The following is a 14,574-nucleotide window of genomic DNA, read 5'->3' as shown; positions in this document are numbered from 1 at the left end:
AAACCGGTGAAGGAAAAGTATTTGATTCATTGTAGAGGAGTTTTGTGATCAGCTTAAAATTGTATAAATGATAATGGGAAAATCTGGCAGCCACTTTATTCCTTCCACTGTTCGATATGAGATGCTGAGTTTGCTTTGGGTTTATAAAAGATAAGGAAAGCTTCAGAATGGAGGAGATGCTTCTTGGATGTTAAGATACGTGAAAAAAAAAAAAAATATTTGAACCACCTGAGACTGTACTTCCAGATTTATTGTGGTAAAAAAATAATTGTTTCATTATACAAAATAGAAACTCACCTTAATTGGAGCACTGAAATATTCTGCTAGGAATTGCTGTACAAAGCTTTTTGCATATTACTGATAAGCTTAGGTATGGTGCATATAAACATCTGATGCTATATTAATCTACCAGGGACAGTTCAAATTTAAATTTATAACCTTAGTTTAACAGTAAGCATTCTGGAAATATTACATAATTTAACAGTTAAGGAGTGTATATTAAAAACTTTTTTGTATACGTGTGCAATGTAAATGTTTTCAGGGTTAAAATCCTCAGTCTGAGGATTCATTTAATTTTGTTTCACAGCTAAATGCTATTTATCAATAGCGCTATGATTTCAGCCTTCGTATGCATTTTCCCAGCTATTATTCACTGTCATAACTAACACAGGGAACTTAAGCTGTATTGTTAATAATACGCTGAGAACTGAGCTTAGTGAAATTGGGTCTTGACTATTAGTTGTTCTGAAGATGTGAACCTTTGTGTTGCAGCAAACACACCAAGGGCTGTATTATTCATGGTGGGAGTGAGGAGGTAGCTGGCAGAAGACTGATCAGGCTTCTGACCCGACCCACAAGGGGATGATTAGATAGGTCTTACACCATCTTAGTGATTTGATGGACCTGTCATTGTAATCCAGATGTCAATAACAAATGAATGGATTATTTTTGCCTACCTAGAAAGAGAAAGGTTTCTACTAAGCTAGTGGTGAAGAAGTCACTTCAAAGTAAGGTGCTGCATGGCCATCCGAGATCAATAAGTCAAACAACTCTGCATTGTTTTGACAAATGACATCAGTGTGTACTTCTATCGAAGCTAGGGTCGGAGTGGGAAAAAAGATATCACAGCTAATCTGTTGAAAGATTTCTCCTTTTCAAGAAACATCAGTCTTTCCATGGCTCAGCCTGAGGTTCCCCCCCTTCTAGACATGACCTTTCCTAGGCATCCAGGGCAGTGGTGGGGGGTGTACTAGTGACAAATGATCCATGTAGGAGAGTGTTGTCACTTTTTGAGACCATAGCAATTGGCTAACATGCTGTTATATGATGATTTAAGCTGGAAAGGAGAATAACTTCAGTTTTTACACTTCTATTTTAATATATATTTTATTATCATTTTTAATGGCATTTTGCACAGTTTGTGGCTTATAGAGTCAGTTTTCTTCATAGTACAAGCTGGTGTAGCACCATGTTTCAGATTTATGATGTAAACAGCGATAATACACCAGTGCCTTAGTTCTTTGTTTCTCATACTGCCCTGCCAATGAGTAGATGGGATGGGAAAAGAGCTGGGACAGCTGGCCCACACTAACCATACTATATGACATTGTGCTCAGCAATAAAAGCTAAAGGAAGGAATAAGCATTCCAAGATACATTCATATATACATTCAGTGTATACATTCATATATATATTCAAAGAACGTTCAGAGTTACGGTTTTTATTTTCCTAACTAACTGTTAAGTGTAATGAGCCCTACTTGGCCGGAAGTGGCTGAACATCTGCCTACTGTTGGGAGGCAGTGAATTAATGCCTTACTTTGCGCTTCCTGCATAGGCAGCTTTTGCTTTACCTGTTAAAATGCCTTTATGTCACTCAGCCCATGACTTTTCTCACTTTTACCTTTCTGATTCTCTGTTCTTTCTCACTTGGAAGGGAGAGAGTGAAGGGCTACGTGAGGTTGTGCTGTCTTCAGGAGTTAACTTGCAACACATTTAAATCTTAAATATTTTAATATATAAAACTGAATATTTATTAAAAAGCGTGAATGAGTTATGTCTTCTATTTTATTTAGACCAATACAAGTAGCAATTACAAAAGGGGCTTTTGTGATCTAATGAAAGTTTTTGCTATTGTGTTTCCTAGTGCAATTTAATTATATGAGTTTAGAATTAATATCACCCATACTGATCTTTTAATTGGATGGAACATAAGCATCTATGTTCCTGACGGTGTTTCTCTTTAGCAATTACATTAAAAGTTTATTTGATGACAGCAGTAGAATGATTATATTAAGTGCAAGTTGAGATGTTTGTGTCTGCTTGTATTATAGAATACAATTTACAAAATCTGCCCTAACCTGATTGCAGATTTACTACAAATATTGTTGTTATGCAAAGTCATTAAAAATTCAGGCAGACAAAAACCATTAACTGTGTACATTTAGTTAATGAAAATGGAAAGTGAAAATCTCCTAACTAATTCATTATCATTTGGGTTGAGAGCTCATAGTCTGTGATGTGACAGACAAAAAAGGTCACTGATTCAGTTTTTGTGCATGCTGGAAACATTATGGAGATATATTTGACACGTTGACAAAGAAAACTGCTCCTCAACAGCAAAAAAAGCACACGCAAAAAAGAGATGATATTTACTTGTGTTTTGGATATTTTTTTTTTCCACTTTGAGATGCTTCTATGAAATTAGGTGATCAGCATGTCAAAGAATACGCTAATGTACTTTAAAGGTGAAGTAGAGATGCCTGCTGGATGCTTTATGTGACTAAACTAAGATATTTGAAAATACTCATCGAGCTGAAATGTAATGATTTGTCTATGCATAATGGTATTTTTAGACACTCTTGTTGTTTGCATTTACACAGGTAGCATGCCTTTAATGCAAACCCAGACAAACCTTGCAAGTTCCTTCACATGAGAGTCAAACATGTAGCCCACCCTGATGAGGAGACATTCATTTATGTATAGTGGTACATTCATCCTAGCTTTCTGGATCTGGGAAAGAATTTCAGGTCTGTCTAAAGTGAGGGTAGATCTACATCCCAATTGGTCCAAAAGAAGGCTTCAAAAAGGAGTGTAGCAACCATTGATTCTTCAGTTTTGACATCAGTAGATTCATACAAGGCTTTTAGGAACACAGTGTGCACCCTTGATAAAATGATAGAAAAAAAGTAGGAGTTACTTTTACATGTTTCTTTGCTTAATACATGTGGTTTATCAAGACTGTAAATCAGGCTTCATTGTGCTTATCTCTTCTCTTGATGGCAAATATCGCTTGGTGTCAATGGGAAGTTCTAGGGGTGCTGCTAGTAGAGACATGCTTCACTGCTGTGAGAAAAAGTAGGTTGGGAAAACAGGATAAATGAAAATAATTATTCCCTCCACTCCTGTAATTTTGTTCTTTTGGCTCTAAAACACTTCAGTTTTTATCTTATCAGAAATTCTGTGAATTTATGTCTTAAGCCTTGCTTGAAGGAAATTCATTTGTCTGAATTCAGCAAAGCAAAGGCAGTGATGCTAACCGTTTTGACAAAGAAAAAGTGAAATTTCATTTTTGTAAAGATGAAATAGGATTTCAGCAGAGCATTAGGAATTTGGTTTGAGCTTCATCCTACAAAGTGAGCTGCAGTGTGCAAGGAGTGAAACAAAAGCTTGTTTGTATGGAATGAGTGAGTCGCATTACATAAACTGCTGGCTTCTTTGCTTTTAAGTTGTGTTGACTTTGTTTGCCAGTGTGAAGTAACTGAATATTCAACTTTGAGCTTACAATATATTTACACAATCTTTCTTCATTAATTGTATGCATTGACAAATCCACATCAACTTAAATTGTTGAAAAATCCAACAGTAACTTCAGGATTAATTTTCCTCTTTTTTTCTCGTCTAGAACTGGGTAGAAAAAGCAGAGAAGCAGCAACTACTGTCAGACACCCTGGACCTTTCAGAGCTATTTCATCCAGATACATTTCTCAATGCCTTACGCCAGGAGACTGCAAGGTAAGGGAAAAATAATCTACCTATTCACGTGTGTTAATGTGCCTTTATTCTCTATTTATAATGATGATTACTTCAGTTTCAGATCCAACAAATCATGTCAGTTATTGTCATGAGTGGTATGAGTGGTCTCAGTTTTGTTACTTTTACTGAAGTAGAATAGTTACAAAGTGCTTGTTTGAATACTGATGTAGGAAAAAAAAAAAAAAAAAGGATAAAATTAATAATGTATCTTACTTCAAAGTTAGACTGTGATATAGTACACATCAATTTACATTGTTCTAGGGTGTGCATTTCATTTATTGTTGTTATATGTCTCTAAGTATATGTGTTTCCCTTGCAGAGTAATGGGCTGTTCAGTAGACAGTCTTAAATTTACAGCATCATGGAAAGGACGAATTCAGGAGGGTAAACTCCAAGTTAAGGTATTCTGCTTAGCAGTATTTGTCTGTTCTTCTTGAGTTTCTGTGATAAAAAACATAGTAGTTATCATAGAATTTTACTGAGATGTCGAATTACCTTTCTACAAACTTTCTGGAAGAGTGAATTATAAATATATAGGAGTACTGGAGATAGAAATGCTGGTTAAATGGATTCAGCTGCAAAATAAATAAATAAATAAATAAAAATCTGCAGAGTGCTGATTTAAATTTCAAATTCTTCCATTACCTTCAACTGCCTCTTAGATAAAATTGAAGCTGCCATTTCATGAGGTAATACGTAACCATTGTCCAGAAGGTCATTAAAAGACTTGTGGCTTATAGAAAGAAGATATACATATAGAAGGCCATCTCTTAGAAACACTAATCTCAAAATGAGATTTTTAGGACCTAAGTAAACTATAATAGGATTTGTTTTAGATATGACAAAGACACAACAGTTTGTTAATAGGTGCTTAGGGCTACATCCAACAGCTACAAAATTACATGAATTTACACATAAAAATCACAACCAAAATGTCCTGTTACAAAACTCTTTCCTCTAATTAAAATCTAATTCTCTAGTTTGCAAGTAGACATTTAAATCTAACAACTGTAAAGTATTTTTTTAGAAATATTTGTATGGGGAAAATACTGCCAAGGTTACACACTTGATTTGAGTATTTTCCTTTCCTCAGTAAAAGCAGTATTAAGTGAATCTGCATCATTAAGTATTCATTGGTATCTTCAGTTCTGCATTGAAGCTTTGATGCGCAGCAAGGCTTTGGAACACTTTGCCATGCTGAACACTTAGGTTCCTTTCTATGAATCCTTTCTCACATTATAATGAAAAATCGGGGAAGAACTTTGTATTAGTAAAGTTTAACACAAAGCATCTTACTAATTTAAAGTGTACTTTAACCAAATCATAAAAATATCAGTGATACAGAAAAATCATCCTTCAGACTATAGTTTAGAGGTATGATCTAGAGCTAGATCCTTCCTAGAAGAATGTGGTGGATATTTGATTTAGAATCAGCTGTATAAAATTTAACATCACTTTGGGTTGCCTTAACAAACGATACCTAAAATGCACATCTGTGCATCTTTTGATATGCAGATAGTTCTCTTATTTGCTGTGTGCACTGGTTGTTTGTCATGCAAAATCAGGTATTGCTTTTGATGCTAGAATCTCATTTTCTGTTGAAGAAGAAAGGAAGAAACGTGAGAGACTTTTTGATAGCAAATGCTATGAGCTTGGATGGAGATTGATATAAATAAAGAAAAAATGTACTGCAAGATTAATGTATTCAAATGCATGACATCAATATCAAACCTGTGCCTTTTGTAATTGACAGAAGTACTACTGTAAGGTGTTTGTTTGTTTGTTTTAGCACAGTATACCTCCATCCTGGAATATTAGTAAATTGATGATGAAGGCCCGTGGTGGTAGTGAAGTACATATATATCATTTTATATATTGTATAAATATATATATATATATATTTATATATTATATATTTTAAAGAGATGTCACCTGTATCATATAACAACAGTTCGGTTTGAAAGTAAACCTAGGGCTGAGACCTGAAATGACAAATACTTTCTCTTTGTAAGAACTGAAACTCCAAGCAGTACTGTGACCTGAGCTGCAAAAATACTATATAAGCGATGCACATACTGTAAATTTCATGTAATGCGTAGTTCATAGTAGTTGTAATTTCTCTGTAATATTTATTGTAGAAAAGAGAATAGGACTATGGGTGTATTTCCAACCACTATCTGAAAGTGCATTGTTCCAGTAGGATGTATTTTTCAGTGGTTTTTAATACTGAATCAAAGTTTTGGTCTCCATCTTCAAAGGAGATCCTGTGATTGGTTGACATTTTCCAGAAGTTCGGTTGATTTTATTTTACATAAATACAGTGTCAAAGGAAGTACAAATATCAAAAGAAAAAACCTATGTGCTGTAGAAATTGACAGGGTCACCTGTCAATAGGTGACCCACTTCTATAGAACTGTCTTTTAGAAACATTCAGGTTGGCCAGACCTTTCAACACGCAGCAGTACATTTTAAAAGCTCTTTGTCAGACCAGTTTTCCCTCAATAACTGTTTCAAACATCCAACTCCACAACAAAACTGCCTGCAGAGAGTGGAAAGAGCAAAAGGAAAAACAAGATATGAATCTTTCTAATATTTTTATGACAAGGATAAACAAGAGGTTTAAAAGGTTTCAGAAATGTGGTGGGATAAAGTGTGTGTGACAGGACCTGTGTGTATAACAAAGTGAAGCCTTAAGTATAAAGGTTAAAAACAGGGAGCAGAAGGTAGTCTGTGGCAAAGCATCAGTATGACCATTAATAAGACTTATTTCCTTTTGTGCCTTTTATGGTATTTTCTTCTGTGCAAGATAGAAAAAGTGGTACTGAAATGTACATAGGTTATTATTAAGTATCCATTAAGAGTGGATTAGAAAATGGTTGTTTTCTTCATTTCTTGTCTGATGTTTTGGTTATGCAGTTGCTCATCCAGTTTCCAATAACATTTTCCAACATTGCCTAGTTCCAGCACTTAGTGCTTTGGTATTTCATTAACTCCTGCCTCAGTTTGTTATAGTTAATACAATAGTAGTAGTAATGCGATCATAATTTAATATGATAGTAGAGCAGATAGATGATTTTCACATTGTTCCATTAGACGCGTGCTCCAGTTTCAGAGGTAGCCTTTTGAAAAGCTGTATGGAAGTTGTTATTGAGTTAAATTTTATTATTACTAACATTAAATTTACCACTTCAGCAGGCCATATTGACTACTATTACCATTTTTACTGGTAAACCATTATTAATTGTACCGGCAAAATGGTCAGCAGATACTGAATTTTACTTGTGGAAGACATACAAGGTCGATATTGTTGTTAAGTCATTCAGGACTTCAATTAAAAGAAACAACAAAAAAAAAAAGGTTTTTTTTTTCAGAGTCTGACAGTACTGGTTTATTAAAAGTTAGCACTTGAAGTGTTAAATTTAAAGCATTGTGAAGTTATTTATATAAGTATGTATGTGGTTCTTACTTATTTTTTTCCAATTAGCACTTTAACTAAGAAATGTTGAGTTGTGCTAAATAACATTTTCTCTGATATTATATCAGTATAATTGATATTTGCTTCTCTAGAAATGGTGTAATTGTGAATTCAGTTCTTTGAAAGAAAACAAAAAAAAAAAAAAAGTTGTTCTTTTAAATCTTGTTTCCTATTCACTGTTACTTAAAAACTTGGTCACAGTAAAAAGGAATGTTATTTGTCAAAGTATAATATAAGTATTTCTAACATTTCAAGTCTTCAGAATGTTTCAATATTGCGTATCTCCATGGCAGATCACTGGCTTACTACTGGAAGGCTGCAGTTTTGATGGAAGCAGACTTTCAGAAAATCTGCATGACTCTCCCAGTGTGTCATCTGTTCTCCCTTGTTACATGGCCTGGATTCCACAGGTACTAAATTATTAAAAGCCTTAAACTTTCAAGACCCATAATTTGACTTTTTATCTATGTTGTAGCTTTTCAGTATGATGTTGCTGACTTGCTTTTCCCTTGGTGATTTTTTTTTTGTATGTTTGTTTGTTTGTTTGTTTTAATCTTTAATTATTAAAAATTATTGTGTATAAAACAAAGTATCTTATTTATCCCTTTTGTGGATTTGTTTATTTGTTTTTTTTGTTTTTTATTGTTTATTGTTTACATTAAGACAAGGGCTTTATTTCAGTTATACTTTTTTTCTTCTCTTTTAAAGTAATGTAAGTATTTCCAAAAATGTATTGCCCAAGTGTGTACTTGAGTTTGGGAGTTCATTCCTAGAGTGATATTTTTTTAACTTTTAAACACTAGATGAAAATGTAACAGCAGTAAGAAGACAGATAACATGGTGCTATCTGTAAGCAAAGAAAACCCTTCCCCAACACTTGGAGATGAAAATGAAGTTATTCAAACAGTAAAACCAGTTATGACTTCCACTCTCCAATTATACTAGAGATACCTGAAAAATGAATGAAAAGGTTACACAGATTTTCCTCGAGGATGTGTGGCATTACAAATTCATATAGATACATGATAGGAAACTGTCCCCGACAGGGACACGCAGAGCAGGGTGCCCAGGGCCACATCCAGGTGCCTCTAAAAGATCTCCAAGGAGGAAATTCCACCCACAATACAATGGCTATCTAAAAATTAATTGCCTAGTATGATTTTGTTACTTCATCTCCTTCTGTGGTCTCATTAAAAGGTTGGCACTAAAGGAAATTCATCCCATCAGGAAGTAGCTGGGATGAATTTCGTTAGGCAGGAAGATTGGGTTTGGTTTGAAGAATGTTAAAGAAAAAAATTCACTGGACTCAAGTAGTTGACTTCTCAGTTAGAATTATATAGTAATTATAATAAATTATGGTTATGATGAAGTTTATAGTACCTTGTGATGGATATTACCCAAGGTGCTCCTTTGCTAACACAGTGCTGTATCCCAAAATTTTTTTAGTTCTCAATGTCATTTCTAAGTCTGTAAACAAATCCTTTTATTATAGCACAGCATTGGAAATATAATCATCTAGATTTAGACAGACAAGTAGATACCAGCCAGTGTCTGTATTACTGCTTCCAGCTTTGATAGGAAAGAAGATACTGGAAATTAGAAACTGAACCAAACAACAACAACACCAGAATCTGTTGATCAGTGATAGATGAGTCCTTTCTTTGGTAGTTTACAAATGTTTGTTGGCTTCAGAGAAAGAAATAGATTTCTGATTTACTCAAAATTGGTGGTACGTGGAATAAATAAAAAATGTTCACACGTCTTAATATATGAACTCAATGACAGGAGGAAGAGAGCATGAATCTACATTATTTTAAATGGTTACATCAAATGTTTATCTTTTGCACACTGAAGATAAGGATTATAAGTGAGCCCATCTCTTTTTTAAAAAAGCATTTAGCTTCTTTTCAAGTTAAAACAGATTATTAAAGTTCTGAATGACAGCCTGTGTTCTTTAAACTTCAAAGATATTATGTGACATCAGCAGAGACATTTCTCTGTACAGAGTGTGGTAGTTCAATAATCAGTGAATTAAAACATTTCCAATGTGTTCCATACTTCAATTGAATAGGAAGGAAAATATTTCCGAATTCCCTGCCCTTCTGTTGTTTTAGTTTAGGCTTCGCTGTAGGAGTTGACCATAATCAAACGCCATGTTTTCAAACAGAAGCCAAGGTAGACCTGGGATATTCTGCACTTTCCCTGATCTCATTATCTTCTCTGTAGGAGAGCAGTATGTGCAGTAGAATATTATATTATAATTCTTTGGGGTTGAATTTGCGATTTTTTTCCCCCACATAAATATTTCTCTAGTTAACAAAAATCTGTATGTTTATAATGCAAATCTTTTAGGTCATTTTCAACCAAAAAATGTACTTTCTGGAAAAAAATAAATTAAAAAAAAAAAAAATTACCTTCTGTAGGATTTATCCAGAGTTACCTTCCCTTAACAAGGCTCAAAATTCTCATAATGGGGTGTTTTAAACTCTTAACATAGTAGTTATTAAACTGTGAAAGCACTTTCTGGTTCTAATTCGTAGAAGAATCCTGAACTGTAAAGGGTATTGCTGAAGGGGATAGAACTGTGTGTGAGGCAGAGGAGACAAAGAAAAATGGAATGCGTGTAAGGGAAGGTCATAAGGATTTGTGGTTCAAAAAGACTGTAACAGAATGGCTTTAACCCTCAAGTAATGTGATTCTGTGAAACATCAGTGGGATTGAGAACGGTGTGTGAACAGTTATTTCAACACACACACAAAAAAAGTGTACAAAGAGGTCTTTGAAGGGAAATTTGCCAACTTTGGGCTTCTTATCTTTGGCTGTACTTGAAGAGCATTGATTGATGTTTTACTCTCAAATTTGCCAGCATTTTTGTCTTCCTCAGTGGTCTTAACCAAGTGACAAATGCGTTAAGTGTAATCCTTCTGAGAACAACTGAGTTCTCTTTATGAACTTCTGAGTATTAAGTTCTTATATCTAACTCTTGCAGAGCTCACACCTTCTGCATGGATTTAAACACTGGTGTTCTAAAGACAAGGGAACTTGATTTTCAAAAAGGAACAGCAAAACTCTCTTAACAACATGCAAGGCAAAGTGCTTCGAACAGTTATTGTTGATACGTCTGCTTTTTCTGCTTTTAGCTGTATTCTAGTGAGGGAGCTTCACTAACTTGCCTTAGATGTGATTTGCATAAAGAAAAAGCTTTCTTAAAATTCCTTTAAGACACATATGCTGCTGCTTTGTTGCTTGATTCTTGAAAACCTTTGAGAGCTTCCTGTTGACAGGAAGGGAGATTTTGAGTGTGAAGAGAAACATACTTATAGTATCTCAAATGAATCAAGTTCTGAATTACTCAGTATTATCTCATGATGAAACATGAATTACATGCTGTAGAATGTCTAGTCCATCTTTAAGCTGAGTTCTGTAATCATACAGAACTCCATTGACTTATGCAAAACCCTGTGAGGAAATGACGCCCAAGGTCCACAAGATGCAACTGTTGTCACTGTTAGTACCAAAAGAATTTATCCCACTTGCAGGTAGCTCAGGAGCAGATCACAGCTGGAGCAGCATTACCAGCGTAGCAGCAAAGTCCAGACCTTATCTTAGGATCCAGTTTTGGATACCATGACTCAGGAAATTGCTCTTTTCATGTGTTATGTTGTCTGAGTGATAACTAAGTGCCATTTTATTGACAGGATGCATATGGTCCATATTCTCCAGAAGAATGCATATCTCTGCCAGTCTATACCAGCATGGAGAGAGACCGAGTGGTGACAAATATCGATGTACCTTGTGGAGGAAACCAGAACCAGTGGATTCAATGTGGAGCTGCTCTGTTTTTAAAAAATCAGTAATCTGAGAATGCATTAAATTAACGGCTGAATTTCAGAACCATTTAAACACTTCATTTGTTCCTTGTTAGAAGAGCCCTTCAGTTTCATTGCTCATATATTTTTAAAGCAGTGGCATATAAATACTTTTTTTTTTTTTTTTTAAACTATCTAAAATTAATTCTACTTAAGTGGAACTTCTGCCATGTTCCGCAAAGATAGAGAGGAGTTAATGCAGCAATGTATAGCAAACTGTTACTTTGAGTTATTCTTTCTCTGGAATGTAACACAATCTATTTCTTTCTCTATTGCAATCTGCACTGTTTTTCCCAGTGCGAGCCTATAAGTATCAAATATGAATGCAAAGCCAGTGTATTTTTTTAACAGATTTTTTCATTATACTTTTTGAACTGCTACTACTCGTAAGTAACTGTTATGACTCTGAAATCACATTTATTTAGTAAAATAAAATGATAAAACTTACCTGTTGTCATTTAAATTGAATGTTTTACTTGAACATAAAAGTCAAGATGTTTTAGTCTGTTTTAATGTTGTTTTTTCTTGAAATTACTTTTTTTTTGTATTGGCAATAAATAGTGAGAGCTTCATAAATTTCATGTGGAGTTACAAATCCAGTTAGACCACCATTGTAGTTGTTTTCTAGAAGTTAATAAAAAAAAAAAAAAAGCATTTTAGGAAGCAGTACTGTGTTCCAATTAGAATGTGTACATAATACAAGTTAGACAAATAATTTCTTAGGCCATCAAGAGAGGTTTTCACTCCGTTGCTAGGTGGTTAACAGAAAGATATAATCATGTTCTTTATTTCTGATGTGAGCTATCTGGGGAGTTTTGATTTTAGTTCAGGATAGTTGACCTTGATTTTATTGCTTAAGGATTTATCACAGGCTGCTACCATAACATTGTTGTACCCTTAGTCCCTTTACAAGGGGAATGGTTTTAAACTAAGACAGGAGGTTTAGGCTAGATATTAGAAGGAAATTTTTCACACAGAGAGTGGTGACACTCTGGAACAGGTTGCCCAAGGAGGCTGTGGATGCCCCATCCCTGGAGGCATTCGAGGCCAGGCTGGATGTGGCTCTGGGCAGCCTGGTCTGGTGGTTGGCGACCCTGTACATAGCAGGGGGGGTTGAAACCAGATGATCATTGTGGTCCTTTTCAACCCAGGCCATTCTGTGGTTCTATAATGTCTATGATTGACAAAATCCCAGAAGAAGCAGGAAGTCCAAACTGCAGTAGGAAAAGTCTCAACCTAAGAATGGAAAGTGTAGAATTTTTAGCTACGGTTACAGACTGACATTGTGAAACACTTTTTAAAGATACTAAGATGAAAGCACTTTATTATTTTTCATAGAAAAGGAAATAGTCATCTTGGCTCTGATACCTCTAGTAGATTTTGTGTTTTAGTTTGAGGTAGCATTCAAATAAAACTGTATTTCACTTGCATTGTATTTTCATTGATGGTCTGAAGGAGAGAGATGGATGGTGGCAGAACAGTTGGCCGCATCTCTAGGTTATCTTCCTGGAGAAAGTCTTTTCTCTTTTTCATTCTGTCGTTCTCTTAAGCTTGATCTTTTTTCTCCTATTTGAAAAATTGTTAATTTTAATTCAGCTCATAAAAATACATTCAAAAATAATCTGTTACAAGAGCTCATACATTCTAAAAATTGAATGCAGTTTAACAACAGAAATTGCAGTTTTTCAGATAGTTTCTTCCTTTATCCACATGAATCCAATCTGACGAATAAAAATGTAGCAAATTTAGAAAATGCTTGTGAAGAAAATTTTGGAAGACAATGACGAGTGTTCCAACAGAAGGTGGTGTGCCTGCCCAGAAACCCTGTCATACCAATTTCTCGTGGTAGAGCATCACTACAAGAGGAAACAACTTTTACTGGGAGAAGCTGTGCTTTCAGTTCTCTTAGTTACCTGTAAAGATCACCTTTTGTCCCTCTGGTTTGGATCCACCATATTTGTGGGGGAAGATGTAACTGTGAGCAAGACACCAAAGAGCTTATCAGATTTTTTGGTAGAACTTAACACTGTGAAACCCTGGAAGACCAGAGTGTGAGATGAAGAGCAAGCAGTGTCTGTTTGAGTCTAAATGTAGACACGAGGTTCCATTGATATGCACTGTTAATCCTGTTACTCTTAAGAAACCTTTCATCCTTTATCACTGTTGTCTGGGAGAAGCTGGGACCAATTAACTGATTAGAGGAACTGTTAGAGGAACAGGAATGTCTTGCTTGTAAGTGAATGGTATATAAGATGTATGTTGAACACAGTAATTACACTATTCTGATGCTACAAGAAACTAAGAGAGCTCTCTAATTCGACTGAGCACTGACACACATTTCCTTTAAGCAGAGTGGATTTGAGGTTTCATATTTCCATAAGCTGAGGACGTATTTGCTCCTACTAGTTCCAGCTTCTCATTTTTTGGACAGATGATGACACACAGCTATTCAGATAACTAACACAGGGCGAAGATGTCTGGGAAATAAAAGTCAGTATTTTAACCTGTATTGCAGAGGGAATAGAGAGCAAAAATATACAGTAGGTGCTACACTTAGTTTCCTACAACCACTCCTTTGTATTGTAGGAAAGAAAATTTATTGTAATGAGATGTAGAAACACCGAAAGAAAAATGTTAGTATGATATTGTGAGGATTAAGGTTTTTCATTTATTTGCTTGTTCCTGTTTTGCAGGTTTCACTGATGCATTCTACCCTGCCAGGTATAACAGTAGTCTGGCTTCAAGTCTCCTTGTTATATATATTTAGTCAGGAAGCCTTTACTGATACTATTAATATACAGATATTGACTTTGTGACATAAAGCAGATAGAAGAGAGGCTCCTGCATACATACCACACTATCTTCTCTTGTATTTCAGGATCAGGAACCGATTGTATTTCTTGTCAGAAACTGGCTTGTATCCGAACTCCTTAGAACAGCCATTTCATTTCCTGCTGTATCGACAAATATCCTCTGTGAAAGGTTTAGAACTGCAGAGTGTTTCTCAGCTCACACCAAGAATTTTCAGAGACAGCTGTTGCTGCCTTTCTGTCAGTGAGCCTCCTTAATGTGAGCAGAAAGAACCATTAGTCTGCTTGATTGAATCTCCTTTTGATTGTTCTACCCCTTGTTTTAGAACCCTTCTGCATTATCCAGACTATCTATGGGCTTCTACTCTGAGTCCTTCTCACTTAAG

The 14,574-nt window shown here is 35.1% G+C and overlaps 1 protein-coding gene across 2 annotated transcripts in view; it reads left to right on the top strand.

The window, feature by feature from the left end:
- The window catches only part of DYNC2H1 (dynein cytoplasmic 2 heavy chain 1), a 120,354-nt gene extending 108,529 nt beyond the window's left edge, over positions 1 to 11,825 (top strand). For both annotated transcript variants that reach the window (XM_015852271.2, XM_015852270.2), the window contains exons 86-89: positions 3,904 to 4,013; positions 4,354 to 4,435; positions 7,803 to 7,919; positions 11,208 to 11,825. In XM_015852271.2, coding sequence (XP_015707757.1) covers positions 3,904 to 4,013; positions 4,354 to 4,435; positions 7,803 to 7,919; positions 11,208 to 11,366 — 468 coding nt within the window. In that variant the 3' untranslated portion in view covers positions 11,367 to 11,825. The remainder of the gene's footprint in view (positions 1 to 3,903; positions 4,014 to 4,353; positions 4,436 to 7,802; positions 7,920 to 11,207) is intronic.
- Positions 11,826 to 14,574: the final 2,749 nt, after the last annotated feature.

The sequence above is a fragment of the Coturnix japonica genome, chromosome 1, assembly GCF_001577835.2.
Source record: "Coturnix japonica isolate 7356 chromosome 1, Coturnix japonica 2.1, whole genome shotgun sequence".
NCBI classification, from domain to species: domain Eukaryota; kingdom Metazoa; phylum Chordata; class Aves; order Galliformes; family Phasianidae; genus Coturnix; species Coturnix japonica.
This window is presented reverse-complemented; position numbering and strand designations above follow the sequence as displayed.